We start from the raw sequence: 19883 nt of genomic DNA on the forward strand, positions 1-19883 counted from the left end.
TGAATGCAAAACCATGTGTTCAAAATCTATACTTTTAATTACTATGTAATCCTACTTTTTCTCAAATCCTAGGTTTAAAAATTTTGGACAGCTTAGTGGTAGAGCAAGTGCTTAACATGCATGAGGCCCTGAATTCAGTCCCCAGCAGTGCCAAACAACAAACAAACAAAAACACATAAACAACATCAACAACAAATTTTGTTTTTGTATAAAGGGAAGATTTCAATTTGTAAAGCCAACAATCTTCTGGCACATCCACATACATCAATGGAAACCTGCTCCACACTGGAAAAATTATGTTTTATAAACTATTATAAAATCTATTCCACCTTCTCTAAAATATACGCTTTCAACAAGTTGATCAATCAGTAATTTAACGTTATTTTTCAAAGTGATAACAAATGACTTGATAATAGTGGAATTATCAATGTTTTAAAATCATCCATAAAACATCCAAGGTGTTTCCACAGTAGCCTAAGGGTAAATGAAAGTGTCACTTTGTATTACAAAAATCATTTTAAGTTTCTCTACTTTGATCAATTTTTAGAACAAAAGGTCACCATGGCAAAGATAAAGAAACAATGTTACCACCACCATTTCAAAAGAAAAAGTCACAATAAACAGTGAAGTGAAAATTAAAACTAATGTTCTTAGACTCCCAAGACTTTAATTTACATTATCCAATGTAATGTCAAGTAAAATATATAGAAGGTCCTCCATACTCATGTTTCTGCACTTGAAACCAACCAAGGATTGAAGAAAAACTGCATCTGTACTGAACCTGTATATTTTTTCCCAAGTCATTATTCACTAAGCAACACAACTATTTTCATAGCATTTACACTGTATTAGTTATAATAAGTAATCTAGAGATGATTTAAAACAGATGGAAGATGTACATGAATTATATGCAAACACTACACAATTTTTGTAAAGGACTCAAACATTGAGGATTCAGTTATCCATAAGGGGTCCTGGACCAATGCCCCAACGATACCAAAGACACAAGTCTATTAAAGTCTGAACTTAGAATGTAGGGTGTTTTGGTCAAATCAAACAAAATCTATAAAAGATGACTTTTGAGGGGAAAAAAATAATGCCACACCACAAATATCTGCATCCAATATAGGCAAAACCTCAAGCTAGGGGTAAAACTCAGTGCAAGAGCACTCACTACCATGCGCCATAGGCTCTGCATATGATCCCAGTACCACCAAAGATAGATGTATAGAAAGAGATATGTAAATCTTCAAAAGTCTTGGTGTTCAAAATAATTTCTCCTTAAGCAGCATTTACAATATCAGGTCATCTTCTAATAAATATTTTACAAATAGGTCATAATAATGAATTACACTAAATCTGACTAATCTAGTCAACATATTCAACTTCATATTCTAGGGTTCTTAATTACTAAAGAAGCAGTAGTTAGAATATAAGCTTTAGGTTTGTTTGGTGCTAGGGAGTGAGCTCAGGGCCTACTGCTACCAGTGCATCACTGAGTTATATCTCAACACAAACATTTTTGCCTATATTTAGAAAAATGTACATGTGATCATGTTGAGCTTTAAGGTACACATATTAAGAAGAATGTCTCAAGAACTACTTGCTTATGTCTTGTGCCAGACAATGTGATAGGTACTTCATAACTACCCCATATGGGGTAAGTAGTATCATCTATTTACCCTTATTTTTTTTCCAGACAAAGAAAGCATGACTTCTCTAAATATCTTTCCCAGACCCTACTGGAGGCTCATATGCAAACTCAAATCCATTTGGCTTTCCACTTTGTAACAGTAATAAACAGATACACTTGTCAGGAACAGACCAATTTAGATGAAATAGAAAATTCCTGTAAAGAACAATGAAAATTAACAGAGGCTGAAAAAAGTAAACAGTGTGAGAGCACTGGTCTTAAATTCAGATTTTATCTTATGTTTCATAGAACCTTATGTCCATAGAACCTAATTTCTCCAATTAGGTTCTATGGACATGATGGATTCCTGCACTCAGCACTCATCTATAAGAAATCTGAAATTGTATTTAATGTTGATGCTGAATTAAGTATAAGCATGTTCTTGTCAAAAGGCCACCTTAAATTTAGCGATGGTCTGGCTTTGTGCTACTACCAAACTAAAACCCTAAAACTATTTTTCAAGCTACTGGTTATGATCTATTAATGGATCACAAAACCAAAAGGAACTTTTTTTAATTAAATGAAAACAATGCATTATATACATAGTATTGTTTTATAATAATTTTGTTTCAATGTGGCAATTAAGTAAAGTGAGAAAACTTACTTTTTTGAGTACAATTAAAATTTGTAACTCAGAGATCTACCCCATTCTCTGGGAGTTCCTACAAACTAAAATTAAGACAAACATTGTTACAAGTAATGAACTGCCACTGAGGCAGAAAGACAAAAGGAGGAGTTTGCGGACTTTCACAAACTAAAAGAGGTAAGTTCATGGGGGAAAAAAGAAGACTTAAGATCAGAACAACTAGGATGCTATTATTAGAAAGTACAGGGAAGGAAAAAATACAAATTGCCAAATTCAGACTAGGTTTAATATTAAGATAAAGAACCATGGTAAATAAAGAGGTCATTCTAAAAAATTTTCAGAGCCACAGTGATGGGACAGGACAACTTTCTTATAAGAGATTGAAATTAGAAGGCCAACCTAAGACAAAAGGGGTAGTCTAATGTGCTTTTATTACAAAAGATGACAAGAAAGCAAGCAGAGGCAGTATTATCAAGAGGAAAAATTTAAATTTGACCTATAAAAGTGGCAGGAATTGCAGTGGGGCACAAAGGGAAATAAAATATGTGGTAGATTGTTATAGAAATGTTCCTCAAAAATCACATCTTCTAGTACCCATAATACTGTGTATTCCCCTCTCCACAAAGAAAGTTAACTGTGCAACTTAGAGTAGCTAACAGAACATTAGCAAACATAAATAGCTTGCAAAATAAAGCACTAGTGAAATAGGGGTCACTCTCTTCCTGTTACCATGTTAACAGAAACCCAGGTTACCTTAATAGAAGATAAGGATAAGCATAGAGACATAAAGCAGTTCAACTGAGGTCCCTAGACCAACTCTCCTTATAACCAGACACCAGAGTGAGGGTATCTGGGACCATTTTGCTCCAGACAATATGCCACTGGACTTCAGAACTACATAGGAGACCCAAACCCCTGTAATCAAAAATACAAATGGTGGAGCTGGGGATGTGGCTCAAGCAGTAGTGCGCTTGCCTGGCATGCGTGTGTCCCCGGGGTTCGATCCTCAGCACTACATACAAAAAAAAAGATGTTGTGTCCACCGAAAAACTAAAAAATAAATAAAATTCTCTCTCTCTTAAAAAAAAAAAAAAAAAAACTTCCTTTCTAAAAAAAAATACACCAAAAATACAAATGGTTGCTTTTCTTTCTATCCAGGTTTTCCTCCAAATATAAGTTTGAATATGTTATGGTTCAGATATGAGGCATCCCCCAACAAAAGCTCATGCATTCGACAATGCAAGAAAATTGAGAGGTGAAATGATTTGGTTCTAAGAGCCTTAACCTAATCAGTGCATTAATCCACTGATAGAGATTAACTGCATGTTCATGTTAACTATAGGCAGATAGGATGTGACTGGAGGTGGTGGGTCACTGGAGGCCTGCATTTGGGGTGTTTTGCTCCTTGTTAGGGGAATCTCTGGTTCCTGGTGTCATGTCCAGAGCTGCTTTCCTTCTCCACACCTTTCCAATATGATGTTCTGCATTACCTCAGGCTCAGAGTAACAGAGTGGGCTTGATTATGGATCAAGACCTCTGAAACTGTGAGCACCTAATAAACCCTTTCTCCTCTAAACCTGTTGTCAGGTCTTTTGGTCACAGAGGTGAAAAAGTTGACTATTACAGAATAGTTGTTCCATTTCTCTGAGCTTTTATTTTCATCCTTCCCCCTTCTGTGGTTATCCAAATCCCTTTAAGATAAAATGTCGTTTTTGAGGGAAGACTTCCGTGCCATAATTTTCTATAGCACCCTTAATATTTCCACATAGAAGAATTTAAATAGGTGGCTATAAATAAATTTTAGAAAAAAATATGTAATTGGGTGAACAATAACAAGTCTTCTTGGGTAAGTACATGTACTTTGAAACCACTAATTTTATTTAATGTAAAGATAAGGAAGAAAAGTAACATTTTTATTCTGAGGTTTACCATACAATTCTCAATGCCAAAAGGGAAACAATGAATCCAGAGGCACTACAGAAAAAACAAACAAACAAAAAAAAGTAGTTTAAAGATCCGTGGCATATGTAACAAACACATGAATGAAAGCAAAGTTTCCATTTTGTATAAGTAGGATTATCCTGTTTGGGAAAAATAATCTCTAGTGTGTGACAGAATCTCAAAAAAACCAATAACTGGGATTGAGGGTGTAGCTCAATGGTAGAACACTTGCCTACCACAAACAAGGCTCTGGGTTCAATGCCCAGCAGCACAAACACAACAAAACTGTTTTTTCAAAAAACCTGTTCTGGAAGTTATAAATAAATGCTATGAGGGGCTGGGGATGTATCTCAGTGACAGAGTGCTTGCCTAGCGTGTATAAAGCCTTGAATCTGATTCTCAGCACCACTAAATGAACAAACGAACGAATAACATTAAGAAAGGCAACTACAGAATGTATCTTCTTTTCCTTCAATTTTATTTAAAACCAAAAAGTATCAAAATGCAGGAAAGTAAAGCCAGGTAAAGTTTTCTCTTTTGCTAAAATTGGTATAAGCATATTCTGGAAAGTGAAGTTTAATATCTCCAACATGCAATCACACTAATTATGAACATTCAAAAAATTATTTCCCATGAGTATTAACTAAACTTTTAAAGTTTAAATGACTTATTACTCCCTCAATACCTAAAGTAATTATCACTAATTAACAACCAAGTCATTTTTTTCTTCTGATTTGATGTGTCCTACAAATTAACCTAAGATAGCCTATAATAGTCAAAAGAAGAGTTTAATTTCTTAAGGAAAATGCTTAAGCAGTTTCAAATACTTTGTCTCTATAATTAAACATAAGCAAAACATGCAGCTAAATAAAAGAATCAGCTTGCACCAAACTGATGAAACAAAGAAATTTTCAAATAATTTAAATAGTATCTCACCTTACAATTTTAATTTTTATTTAATAAGTCACTAAAACAATGTTTAATAAAGGTTATTAAACATATCTTACCTCCTCAGTAAAATCTTCCCTTATTATCCTTGGCTGAATTGCTTACTACCTATTTTGAAATCTTTATTGAAATGACTATACATAAATTAGTGTATTCACCTAAATATTCACCAGTAACTAATCAGATACAACCACAGACCACAACTATTATGCAGCTGTAGAACAGAAAACTACACAATTACATGAGCAGCTACTGGATGATCTTGAAGATGTGGCCAAAAATAAATAAATAAATAAATAAATAAAACAAAAAACAAGATGAAATTGGGGATGTAGCTTAGTGGTAATTCCCAGTATAGTAAAAATAAAGAAAAAGAGCAAAATATTTCCGGAAAGATGTATAAAAAACTGCCTTTGTGGAAGGAGACTGGAGGTCTGGAGGCTGAAGTAGAAAGATGGCTTGAGTTCAGGAGTCTGAGACCAGCATGGACAATATAATAAGATCTTTTCTCAAAAAAAAAATTAAAAACTAGGGAATTTAAAATAAAGTGAATGTTAGTTAACAATACTGTTAACTGTTTGACATCTCTTCAACCGTCATCGTGAAGTAATATTTAAATCTTACCTTATTAATTTACATCCTAGTGGAGTCTCCTGTATCTTATATCTCCTGTAACATATAAACCTACGTCACTGCATATAAATGCTTTCTTAAAAGTAACGATTTAATAGTTAAGTAATTACTCACGATTCTTCTTTAAAAATAAAGTTTCTTGACCTCCCATGCTCAGGATAAATTATTTTTAAATATGGCTGAAGATCATTTATCTGTACTTCCCAAATCCATATTTCTGGAGCATAGGTATACTAACACAAAAAAAGCATAACTAAAAAATAATCTCCTGAATATATTTTTTTTTTCTGTTCAATATTTTTCAAAAGGGCACTGTGGATATTTAGGCAGAGAAATAAATTTCCAATAGAAAGGAATGTTGTGGTCACTTCAAAAAATTTAGCATCCACACTTGAGAGCACTATATGCCAGTTACCATACCCCTAGTCACTGCAATAACCAAAAAACTGAACCTGCATATTTCTAAATGCTATGGAAGAGAAAATTGGAAGTCCAATTGAGAAGCACTAGTTATATGAACTAAAAAATTATAAATATATAAGACACTATTTATATTTATATTCAATACACATTTCCACAACTGCAGTTCAATGCTTTAAAACAGGTGTCAGGATAGGGGCGGGGATAGCTCAGTCACAGAATGCTTGCCTAACATGCCAAAGGTCCAGGTTTGATCCCAGGCACTGTTAAATCCACCAGTCATCCTGCCCAGAATATAATGCTGTCAGCAAACACTACACCCTGACAAATCATGGTTCAACTACTACAAAGCTTAATTTTTTCAGTGAGTGATTATTTTAAAATCCTTTCAGAACAACTCTTCCGTTGAAATATTTCTATTCAAACTCTCAAATCAATAAATTTCCACCGTACTATACTCATCTCAGAGATAAAAGACACAAATCACATTCTACTACAATTATCTGTCCTATCTTCTTTCAGAGACTGTAAGCTCCTTGAAGCTAGTGACCATGATCATGCCTGGCCCATATATAGCAGGTACTCAACAAAAATGCTGAATGAGTAAATATTGGCACAGCATAATACAATAGTTCAGGAGATTTTTATAACCAGTTTTTAATACTGGTAAATATAGTAAACAAATAAATGCAAGAAATTAATTCTGGATATCATGTATTCTTATTCTAAGTCAGTGTTAAGAAAATTAATAAAAGTTACCTGTGGTACCCATATAAAAGCAAACGTTTAAAAGATAAAAGGAAATTTAAAATTTGTGACAGGTATTCTCACAGGCCCATGTTTTACCTTCTCTTTAGCTTTAAGCAAATGTTCATTAAAATAAACAAAAGTGGGGCTTGTTTCCAGGAAGCAACTCTAAATATAGAGAACAAAAAAACTCTGTTAACAATTTAAAAACAGCTTATGCCTTTCATTTCTATTCTATTTTTCAGAATCCAAGAACTCTGATACTATTCTACATCATTCAAAAAGAGAGAAAATCGGGGCTGGGGATGTGGCTCAAGCGGTAGCGCGCTTGCTTGGCATGCGTGCGGCCCGGGTTCAATCCTCAGCACCACATACAAACCAAGATATTGTGTTCGCCGATAACTAAAAAATAAATATTAAAAAAATTCTCTCTCTCTCTATCACTCTCTCTTAAAAAAAAAAAAAGAGAAAATCCACAAACTAAGGATCAAAAGCAAATTCTATTTTTACTGCACTATATTTTTTAGCTCACCTTTTGCCAAAATAAAAATTCATTTGTAATTCATATCTATAGCAAATAGATCTCTTATTAATTTACATCCTAGTGGAGTAAAAAAACAAAAAAAAAAAACCAAAGTTGCCAAAAACACACACTGGTGAAAGAACCCTTTCTTTAATACATAACGCTAGGAAAATCAGATGCCCACATGGAGAAAAAGTAAATTGGTCCTTTGTCTCTCACTACATACAAAACATCTCAAAATGGATTAAAGACTTAAGTGTAAAACCTGAAACTATGAACCTAGTAGAAGAAAACATAAGAGAAATATTACATTACACTGAACCAGGCAAAGGACTTTTAGGATATGACCCCAAAAGCACAGGAAACAAAAGCAAAATTAAACAAATGGGATTTTAATCTGGGATTACCAATTCATTCACAGCCAAGGAAAAAACATAGTAAAGATACAACCTATTGAAAGGGAGAATATATGTATTAACTATACAACTGATAAGGAAGGGATTGATATTCAGAATACAAAAGTAATAGAATAGCAAAAAAAAAAAAAAAAAAGACAAAAGACTGTAATAGAATTTTCTCAGAAGACATAAATGACCAACAGGTATATGAAAAAATGCTCAACTTCACTAATCATCAGGGAAATGCAAATCAAAACAACAATAAGGAGACCGGGCATAGCTCAGTGGTAGAGCATGTTCTTAGCATGGGTAAGGCCTTGGGTTGAATATCCATCATGAAAAAAAAAAAAAAAAAAAAACCACAATAATATATCACCTCACCCCAGTTAATGGCTGTGATTACAAAGACAAGAAATGCAAGAAATTGATTCTGGATATCATGTATTCTTATTCTAAGTCATTCTATTTCATGTATTCTTATTCTAAGTCATTGTATTCTTATCATGTATTCTTATTCTAAGTCATTCTAATGTTAAAAACAGAATTACTGGGCTGAGGCTGTGGCTCAGGTAGTGCACTTGCCTGGAATATATAAGGTACTGGGTTCGATCCTCAGCACCACAAATAAGTAAATAAAAAAATAAAGGTCCATTGACAACTAAAAAAAAACCCAAACAAAACAACAACAACAACAACAACAAAAACTACCATATGATCTAGCAATCCCACTCTGAGTATATATACAAAAGAAATGAAAGCAGTGGTGTACTGAAGAGATAATCTATGCTTCCATGTTTAGGGTAGCACTACTCACAATAAACCAAGATAAAGAATGAATCTAAATATCCATTGATTGATGAATGGATAAAGGACCTGTGGTATATACACAATGGAATACTCTTCAGTCGTGAAAAAGGGTGAGTCTGTTATTTGCAACACCTGGAGGACATTACACTGAGTGACACAAGCCTGTCAGAAAGACAAATACCACTCACTCATATGTGGAATCTAAAAAGGCTCTGGTTATCAGAGAGTAGGGAAGGGAAGAAGGAGAGGGATGAAAGGAGATAATTAGATAGAAGGAATAAGATCTCTGGCACATGGTAGGGTAACACAGATACCAAAAACGTGTATTTCAAAATAGCTAGAAGAGAGGTTTTTGAATGGTCTTACCACAAAGAAATGAATGTCTTGAGGTGATGGATATCCTAATTACCTTGATTTGATCAGTGAATAATATATTCAGGTACTGAAGAAGCATACTGTATCCCATATATATCTACAATTATTTTGTGTAAATTTTTAAAAATATTATTTTTATTGGCAATGCTGGGGATCAAACCCAGGGTGGGTCTCACACATACTAGGCAAGTGCTCTACTGCTAAACTACATCTCTAGCTCTTAATTCATTCATTTTTCTTTTTAAATAAATGCAACAGGGAAGATCACACAATCACTGAGCATCAACAATGATAGAATATTAACTCTGGAAGCCCATTAATTCTGACTAAAGTTTTTGCCTTCTTGAAGCATGTGAATATCCCAGTTTCACAGGAAAAACAAAAATGTTAATAATAATCTCAAGGTTAGAAACCAAGACATAATTTTTAGTTCCTAGTATTTCAAATACTATATTTAGATTGCTCCAATAAATTATATAATTGTTAACCACTGCTTTGCTCAACTTGATATCAAGATACAATTTTAAAGACACAATGTTTCATGCTACCTCCCCTTCTACAGGATTACTAAAATTAATAGGTTCTATTTTTTTAAATCTAGCAAATGCTGTAGAAGGAATCAAAGCCAAAGACCCTATTAAAATAATAATCATATTTAAGTGTATCCAAATAATTGTGGGATTGACATGCATGGCATATTTTATAATTTCGGAAACATACTGGAGGTTTATTTCATTACTATTTTGTTTTTGTCAGCACCAGTCAATAAAAAACAATTTATGTGTGGTAAGACTAATCACTTAACAAAATTAATACCAGAAGTCACGTTCACACTGGTTTTTAAAATCTCATTCACTAAAAAAAATTTTAAGGCAATGATTTTATATTGTCACAAACCTTCAAAAAGTGCAGTCTGCATGAGATCCCCTTTTCCCTAAATTATTAATCCTGTTTATAAATACTTTTGGTCAAGAGTATAGTAACTAGCTTTAATATCATCAGTGGACAGTATCAGGAGGAAACACTTTTAAGCAAAGCTTGACAAGTATTAGGAACACATACACTTTTCACTTGTTAAAAAGGTGGTGGGGGGGGGGGCGCCTGGGGTTGTGGCTCAGCAGTACAGCACTCATTACTAGCATGCTTGGGGCCCTGGGGGTTCAATCCATCCTCTGCATCCCATAAAATTAAATGAATAGGATAAGGTATTGTGTCCAACTAAAAAAAAATAAATAAATATAAAAAAAGGTGACCCTACTTACAAAACACTTTCTACTGTAGCTATCTTACTGAGTTTTTTAAAAAATATTTAAAATAAATCTTCATATCTAAAGACCAAATAAGATTAAGTGGAGGGAAGCTGGGGTTGTGGTTCAGTGGTAGAATGCTTGCCCAGCATGTGTGAGGGACTGGGTTTGATTCTCTGCACTGCATATAAATAAATAAAGGTCCATTGACAACAAAAAAATCTTAAAAAGAAGAAGAAGAAGAAGATGATGATGATGATTAAGTGGGTACTTCCAAGACAGAGAAACTGGCAATTTGAAATGATTCTTTAAAACTAAGCTTCAAAGGAATCCCGGCAACTCAGGAGGCTGAGGCAGGAGAATATTTCAAGGCCAGCCTCAGCAAGTTAGGAGAAATAAAAAATAGAAAAAGGACTGGGGATGTTGTTCAGTGCTAAAGCACTCCAAGGTTCAATTCCCAGTCCCCCGACTCACCCCCGCCAAAAAAAGGGAGGATTCAAAGGAATGACAGAATATCTACTCAAGACCTGTTACCTTAAGTGGGGAACTTTCTGATTGCTTATACTTCTAAACAAGCCACCACCTGATCTCACAAAGTTCCTTTTTGAAAAACAAATGGCCATCAAATCATTCATGACAATAAAATGCATACTGCAATTGAGATTCTTTTGTAAGGATCAAATATCCCTGATCTTGTTTTTCTGAAAGAAGATTTCAGAATTTGGAGGCTTAAAAATAAGCAAAAATGTAATCTACTCTGAAATGCTAAAATGGTCTACCATTGTTCGAACTTAAGCTCAATATTTCCAAGACAAACTCTCCGTAAGAACATATTCTCAAGTTAACTAAATGTAGCCTGTAAAAACTGTCTTTTCCCTCCTCGACTATACAACTGAACCAAAATCTTCACCATAGTCAGAAGCAGCACCTTGGAATTTCAAATGTAACACGAGGGCTGGTGATAAGCACAAATGTAGACTCAAACTCTCCATATTCTGTCATGAGCAAACAGTATCGCTAACATTCCAAATACTGGTTAGAACGAATTCACTGTTAAGCAGTGTCCTTGGGCAAGAAAATGGAAAGATTTGAAACTAACCAAAGCAAAGATCCACATGAACCTCAGTCTTCTGCCCCTTCACCAAGAGGCCAATAGGAAAGATTCAAAGAAATGCGAGATGGGTTGGGGTGCAGAGGGGAGAGTATCGTACTCCTCGAAAGGAGAAAGCAAAAGAGAGGCTCTGGAACAGCTGCCCCAAAGGGACTAGCGACTCCGGGAAAGGTGTGCAGAGACAACTCTTCCCCACCCAGGAGATCAACCTTTATCTTGGAAGCAGTGCACCAAGCAAGCAGACTGGAACGGACAACGTCTGCCGCCACCACCCCCTTTCCAAACGCCTCGCGCAACTACAAGGGGTCGGCAGGGACTGCCCCCACGGAACATCAACAAAGACCCCTTCAGTCGCTGGGCGAAACTCGAACAACAAAGGCCCGCGACAGCCAGGACGCGGCCCGGGCCGGGGCCGGGGGCGGGACGCATAAAAGCAGGCGAAAGCAAAGGACTCAAACCAGGGGGGGCGGAGGCCCGTCGGAGTGGGAAGCAGAGGCGCAGAGCACCGTAATCCCCAGTGCACAATGAGAAGAGGAAGAGGAGCTGGCCTCCATTCCCCTCTTACACTCTCCCAAGCCTCGCACTCTACATCTCAGCTGTGGGGACCGCGCAGTCCCGAGTTCGGGGAGGGGAAGAGGAGGGGGAATTTTCCGCCCAGACCACAACTCCCTTCCCCCAGCCGAGAGGTGCAGACAACAACAACCGCCACAGCGGCAGTCACACAAAGGCGCTTTCCTCGTACTCCCCGCTCTCGCCCTGGCGGCAGCGCCGCAGACGATGCCAAGGCAGCGACCACCACCACTCGGCCGCCTGGCGCTGCTTGCTCGCCCTCTTCTCCCTCTAGCTGGGTAAAGGGGGAGGGGACCCCCGGGCGTCCTCACCTGGCACAGCTGCTGACAGTACTCTGTGGCCGCTTCTACGGCCGGTACCCGGCTCTCCCGCAGCTGTCGCTCCAGCTCCTGGAGCCGCTCGCCCAGGCGCTGCAGTTCCGCGACGCAGCCGCCTCCACCGCAACTCAACCTCTCCTGCTCGGCCTCTTCGTCCGCCATCTTCACACCCCGCTCCGTCGCGTACGCACCTGGGTCACGTGATAACACAATGCCACGTTCGGCGGGGTCACGTGCCGGGCGCGCTCGCACGCCGCCGAGCACGTACAAAGGGCCCGGTGGGGAGCATGGGGGCGGGGAGAGTGGCGCGAGAAAGCCGGAGGGAGGTGAAGGCTAGGGGACAGGAGAAGGGCGGGGTTGAGGCGGTGCGAAAACCGCGTTTTACTTACCCCAAGCGGGAAGTGGGCTGCAGCGGCCGAAAAGGGGCGGGCCGGTGAGGCCTGTTGTTGGTCACGTGGGCCCCGCGAAGGGGAAAAAGCCTGGGGAGGGGCTTCCTCTCCAGTGTCCGGGTCCCGGCGTGGCTTTTCCGAGTCCCTGAAGTCGGCTGTGGCCTACTAGTCCTCCAAGAGGACGGCGGGAGGAGAGTTCTGGGTACCCTGGGGCGATAGCTGCATTTGCGGTTGGCCTGTAAGCAGGCCAGATGCAAGGGGAGCGGGAGAACGTAAAGCCCACCCATGAACCACCAGCGTGAGTCAAAGCCGGACTCGGAACTGTCAAAATTGACTTCTCAACAGGCTGGGAGGAGGGAGGAGGGGAGGAGAGACCCAATGCCTGAGTAACAGTTCTGGTCCAACTGGCCTCTCTTCATCCCCAAGAACACCTCTCCCCTGGAAAAATATTCTCTATGGCTGTGGCGGCAACAAAGAAAAATAACAGATCAGAGCAGATTGAGGTTTAATCCTCATACTGGAGAACGGAGCAAACTCACGAAGAGCATAGTTTTGAAAGAATTCAAACAAGACTAAAATTATGAACGTTGTAACCAGATGATTTTTAAACCACAGAAACATTTTAAAACTAAGTAACCAACTAATCTCTTTCTCGGTGATTTAAGACTCCTCACTACAAAAATCACCAACACTGAAAGCAGGCTATATATGAAAGCTCTTGAAAAGAAAGTAGGTCAAGGAAAAAAAAAAAAGCAGCAACAAGGACTCCATTAAAATCATAATGGAGGAGAGAAAATTGATGCTAAAATAAAAGAACGAGGTTGTCAAAAATTATTATAAATAGCAGCATTTCTTCCCTTGTGCTACAAATAGTGATGGCATTCTGAACCATATTCAAACTTGAAGGTATGAAATTCTTGACATTAAAGGAATAGAAGATGGACTGGAGTTATAGCTCAATGGTAATGCTTGCCTAGTGTGTATGAGCTCCTGTTTTCAGTCCCCAGCACCCCCATCAATCAAGTGTTTAACCCTAACGTTCATAACAAAACTACTGTTTTGTTAATATCAGCATTAAACAAGAGGCCATTCTTACAGCTGAATACAGAAATTCAGAAATTATATTGATGGAGTACCTAGTCTTTTCACTCTTATGTTCTGATTTTTTTTAGTACCAGCATCTGAAATACAAATACCTATTGAGTGCAGTGTCCTTTTCAAGAGGTTTTTTTGGTATTCTACATAGTGTGTTGTCCAGGATGAGTGTTTTATAATGTGTCTGTGATGGTCATGTTTTAAAAGTGGCATTATATAAGGAGAGCAGGCACAACTAAGCCTTATGAAAAACATTATCAGTATTACTTATTAAGATAGAATCTTCAGGGGCTGGGGCTGGGGCTCAGCGATATAGCACTTGCCTAGCACATGCTAGCCGCCAGGTTCAATCCTCAGTACCACATAAAAATAAATAAACAAAATAAAGATATATTTTTTTAAAAAAAAGATAGAATCTTCAAATGTTTACTGTGGTAGACACTGGAAGTACATTTAAAAGAGAAAGGGTATAATATGTAATAGTATCACTGAGAGCTGAAAAAGCAACTAAACTTTTTTTTTCCACTGCTGGTGGGGTAAACTTTTTTTTTTTCCCCACTGCTGAGCTACATTTCCCAGCCTGCAACTAATGATTTTTAATATTTGCAGCTCATTTTCCAAGTATTGAAACTTCATTTGAATGTCTAAATCAGTTTTTGTTATCTTAGAAATCCAGTGAAAAATGAGAAATGTGCGATTAGCCAAACATACCAGTTAATCCAAGGAGATCTAAGGTATCAAAGGTTAATAAAATGCATTTGCACTTCAAGTATAGTGGCTAATTACACTTGATATGTACAATTGTACCTAATCTGTGGGAAGAAGAAAAAAGGGAGTAGGAGAGAAAAACATATCCAAAGAGAAATATACCAAAATACTGGTTTTTATTTTTAAAAGAATTAGGGCTGCAGGTGTAGCTCCATGGTAGAATACACATGCAAGGCACTGGACTCAAACTCTAGCATTGGGGGGAGGGGGAATAAGAATCAAAAAAGTGGACCATTCCTTCCTCCAGCCCATGATAACCCTAAAATTAAGGAGACTTGATACTTGATAAGCAAACTTGATACTTATAAGCAAATTGATTCTAAGCACTATTATAGATATGTGTTCATTAGCATGCACACTCATATCCTTTACCTCCCTGTTCCTCCATCCTTCCCTCTTTACATACATGTAAAAAAAATATTTAGAGCCTCCAGGAAATGTAAGGATTGTAGGTAAATGGTACCGTTAATACTTATTGATTAAATATGCACAGGCAGTATTCAGTTTGAGAAAATTGGAGGTCGATAAAAACTATCACTGCCTTGAGTTTCATGGAATAGTGACCTGCAATAGCAATATATACAATATAACAAGCGTTCTTTCCTGAAAATGCTGGTAAATTTAATTCAGATCAAAATACTCTGACTGAAATGCTAGCTGGTTGGATCAGAAGTCCAGCAACGAGTCTCTTGAGAAGTGAGGTTTTTTATTTTTAATTAAATGAGAAGGATTGGAAATACTAACTCTTGACAGGCAGACCCTACCTTGGAAGTCTCAGAAGTCTCATTATCCATAGAAAAGGTGTATCAACAAGTACACAAGACTTACTGTGCCTACGTCCATTTGTTCTTTAAATACTAAACTCTTAAGTTCCTGGGGGAAATCAAAGGCCCTTTCAAAAAAAAAAAAAAAACAAAAAAACAAAAAAAAAAAAAAACGAGGATAAGCCTGGGCCAAAAGATCAAAAGATTCCTAGTCTCCAAAGCAGTAACTGTGCAGTGAGTACCCGCCCATTTTGAACACCGCGCAACTCCTATGGGCGTGGTGTAATTATGTGGGCCTTTACTCCCAACAGACTGGATTTGAGAGTAAATCTGGGAGACAGATACCGACCAGTACCCTCATCTCTTCGATCAATAAAACTGGGGAGGCACTTGGAGAAGGGGACAAAAGTGCCTGCTGCCGAGCCGCACGCGCTGGCTTCTCTGGTTCACCAAGCCGCACCCAGACTGCACAGACGGGTGCACTCTTTTTCTAGAAACAGCAGGGCCTAAGGACAGGAAGGGAGCTGGCTAGTGCCTACTACGAGCAGGCGCCGCAGAGCTCCGCGGGCTGCTTCAAGGACGCCGCGATCCCGCATTTGGAGACTACGGATCCCTAGGGGATGAGGCCGGGCAGATCTTTTCCACCCCAACCCAAAGAAACTGGTGGCCCGACACTCGCCCCTAAACGCAAGGAAAAAATGGAGCAGGGGACTGGCGGAGAACGCGCGCCACTCTCGGGGCGCTGTTTCTCCCTTCCTCGGCCTTCACCCTGGAAGCATGAGGCCACGAGCCTGAGTTCGGAGGGGCCATCAAGTCACTCCATCCTGCTCCGCTAACCCTGTCTGCGCTTCCCCACCCGCCAGACACCAGACTTGGTTCCTCGGGTCCCGGCGGAGCGCACCACAGCCCCGCAGCAGGGCGAGCTCTTGCTTTCGAGTCCCAGGCCAAGCCGTGTCGTTGCAACCGCGGCTTTTCCACCCAGCGCCGCAGACCAAACCCACAGTGTGGCTGTGGCTCCTGACCTGGGAGCACAGGCTTCCTGGGGCATCCAGACCGAGGAATTTGGGAGCCTTTCCAGGCCATGGCGGAGGGCTGGGCCTCCGGAAACCGGCGGGGAGAGGAGGCTCAAATCTGTGCTGCGGAGGCCGCGATGAGAGCACAGCAATGCGGCGCTACGATGCTGACACTGCAGTCGTGTCTGGGGCAGATTCTACGTGCTGTCTTCCAAAGGGCGGGCGGCCGGGACCCAGATAGGCAGTCTTTGGATCTCAGACTTGAGGGCCAAAGTCTATCTGAAGTTGGATCCAATAGAAAGTCTCTCCAGAGTCTGGGAATCAAGGCTATGCCCACGGACGCAAAGAGTTAGCGTGGATTGAAGCGTTTGGGGCATTAAAAACTCCCCACTTTTCCAAGGAAGACATTTTCTTTGAGAAGAATGGTAAAGAAATCAAAGTGTTGAACACACCAGGAAGGTGCTGGGCATATATTGGAATGAATCCAAAAGCACAGGAAACATTAGGTTCACATTTAAAAGGATTCATTTTTGCCCTTCAATCTTCACAGGAGAGAGAGAGAGAGAACAAATTTATATGAACACATAATTAAATACGGAATAAATTTTTGTTGACTATTTGGATTCCCTCCCCATCCTTATAAGCAAAAGCTAAATGGAAAAGAGAAATAACATTTTTAAGAAAATGCTTTTAGTAGAAACTCAATTATCCAAATTTCTGAATTCACCAAGATTAAAATAAAACCTTGGAAGCATAAATAAGGTATATGATCGGTGTCTATACAGAATCTTTGAATTGGTTCACAGCATTTCTCCAAAGAAGCAAAGAGAAAAATATAGAAAGTGTCTTTACTTTATGTTTCTATTTTAATCATGGTATTTTATTTACCTCATCATAAATCTCGTGTTGAAGGATGGGGGTATCAGTGGCAGAATATTTGTCTTAGATGCACAAGACTCTGGCTTGGATCCCCCAGAACAAGAAACAAACAAGCAAACAAACAAATCCTGAAATTTAGTGTTAGTTTAAAACAAATCAGAGAACACTACTTTGATGCCATTTGGATTTTTAAGAATAAGATTGTTGAGGTGCAATTAATTTGGAGATGCACAGGTCTCCTTATTTTAGACTTCTTAAAGAGTTTTATTGATTTACATGGTACTAATAGAAATATCCTTCAATGTAGCTATCTTTAAAATATTTTGTGAGGTGTATGCTTCATCAATAAAGTATCATCAAAAATTATTGCACAAAGGATCAAAGTAAGTGGTAGAGCACTTACCTAGTGTGTAGGAGTCCCTGAGTTAGATACCCAGCAATAGGGGGAGAGGGAAATTTTACACAGGTATAACCAAAAAGAAGACATGATATATGCTCAATTGGTGTACTGTGACGGAGGAACCACAGATGGGTTCATCTCTCTCTTTCACAAACTGTTTTTGCTCTTATATTTTGTCATAGTATCAATTTTAAAAAATTATCCTCTAAAAGATTCTAAATTTCTAGTTACAAATTTTCTAAACATGCTTGATTCTTTTCTTAATTTCTTTACTTTCTGTCTTGTTTGTTTGTTCTGTGCAGTGCTGGGGATATAACCTAAGGCCTATGCAAATGCTCGGTCACTATATTACACCTCCAGCCCCTCAATCTCTTCACTATGAGTTTATCCCTAACATCTAGTGCACTGTTTAATATGAACCCTTACTACCTTCCTCAAAATCTAAGAAGAAAATAGACATAAGAAGATTATTTCTGACACCAGTAGGACTTATTCTTTAGAGTGGGAATCATCTAAAAGCAAAACATCTTGAACTTCAGTCTATGTAAGGAGTACTTAAACAATTTGACATACATATAGATTCTCAGGCCACACCTGTAGAAAGTCTGACTTAGTGGATTGAGGTCAGGCTCTGGAAACCTGCATTTCTGATCATAATAAGTCCAAGGTCTTTCAAATCATGCTATTTTAGATCTGTGTCTGTTTAATTCTGTCTTCTTCCTTCCTTCCAACACAATGCCCTTTCACCAATTTTATGGGAAAAAAAAAAGTCTAAACACTGTCCTTACTCTACTTACTAATGAGCATGTACCACTTTAAAACAGTTTTAGTACCAGGTGCAGTGGTCCATGCCTGTAGTCCTCAGAAGGACGCTGAAGGGAAAGGATCACTTAAACCCAGGATTTCGGGGCCAGCATGGGCAACATAGTGAGATTCCCTATCTCAAAAACAACAATCCCACAATTATAGCACTTTTTTCTAATCATCTTAATTATTAAAAGTCCTTGTTTTGTTAATCATTGGGTCCTAAGGTTTAGCCTGGCACATAATAAGTGGGTTCTCTTTGAATATATATTTTCAATCTCTTCTTCCAACGTTCTCTAAGAAGGTTACTTAAGAACAAGATTTTTATTACCTCTTAGCCTTATCAGAGGGATGTGCAGGAATAGGAGGAAGAAAGTTCAAAAACATTCTTTGTACTTATTCACTGTAATAAAATGTATTTTTCTTTTTATACATGCATGAGTCAATGGAGAAAAAAGATAGCTAAAAAAGTGATTTGTGAATTCCAAATGTCCATAGTTCCAATAGCTCTTGTAATTGAGAACTAGGTGCCATTAATTTTTAAAGGTATAAATAAAAAAATTTGGGGGAGGGGATTACTGGATTGAACTCAGGGGCACTGGACCACTGAGCCACATTCCTAGCCCTATTTCTTTTAGAAACAGTGTCTCACTGAATTGCTTAGTGCCTTGCTTTTGTTGAGGCTGGCTTTGAACTCACAATCCTCCTGCCTGAGCCTCCTGAGTCACTGGGATTACAGGCATGTGTCACTGTACCCAGTTATAATTCATATTTGTGGTAACATTTTCAAAAGTAAAAAAAGACATAATAGGAAAAACAAAAATCTTTCTCCCACATTTCTGATGTTTAGTCCTACCCCATCACTAAACTGAAAAACTATCAACAGGTTTTTTTGCTTGTCCTTTTAAAATTTCTTCTGCATATATAAGCATTTATATGCATAGCATCACCCCACTTTCTTAAACAAATCAGCTTATACCACTCTTTTGGGTTGTTCTCCACCTCGCCTCCCCACCCCCAGGCCCTTATGCTGGCTGCAAGCCCTCCACTACTGAGTCACATAGCAGACCTATATTCTTCTCTTTTTTCTCCTTAATAATAATAGAAATTCATGAATATTATTTTTATTGGTTATATGATATGACATGGTATAAAAAAAGGTAACTTAATTAATCATTTCCTTGATGATCGGTTAGGTTGTTTGACTTTTCCTTTTTTTTTTAATGTTTTTTTTTTTGTGTGTGTGTGTATGTGTGTGTGTGTTTGTTTTGTTTTTTGCAGTACGAGGATCAAAACCAAGGTCTCCAACATGCTAGGCAGGAGCTCTACCACTGAGCTACACTCCCAATCTTGCATTTTCTATTTTACTGTTAAAAAGTGTGGTACATGTCTGCAATCCCAACTGCTCCCCAAGCAGAGGCAGGAGGATGTCATTAGTTAAAACAAAACAAAACG

The 19883-nt window shown here is 38.4% G+C and overlaps 1 protein-coding gene across 1 annotated transcript in view; it reads right to left on the minus strand.

The window, feature by feature from the left end:
* Positions 1-12748, minus strand: part of Znf292 (zinc finger protein 292) — an 80413-nt gene extending 67665 nt beyond the window's left edge. The window contains exons 1-2 of the mRNA XM_026410773.2: positions 12706-12748; positions 12311-12507 (exon numbers count right to left, since the gene is read on the minus strand). Coding sequence (XP_026266558.2) covers positions 12311-12478 — 168 coding nt within the window. The 5' untranslated portion in view covers positions 12479-12507; positions 12706-12748. The remainder of the gene's footprint in view (positions 1-12310; positions 12508-12705) is intronic.
* Between the last annotated feature and the right edge of the window lie 7135 nt (positions 12749-19883).

The sequence above is a fragment of the Urocitellus parryii genome, chromosome 8, assembly GCF_045843805.1.
Source record: "Urocitellus parryii isolate mUroPar1 chromosome 8, mUroPar1.hap1, whole genome shotgun sequence".
Classification (NCBI taxonomy): domain Eukaryota; kingdom Metazoa; phylum Chordata; class Mammalia; order Rodentia; family Sciuridae; genus Urocitellus; species Urocitellus parryii.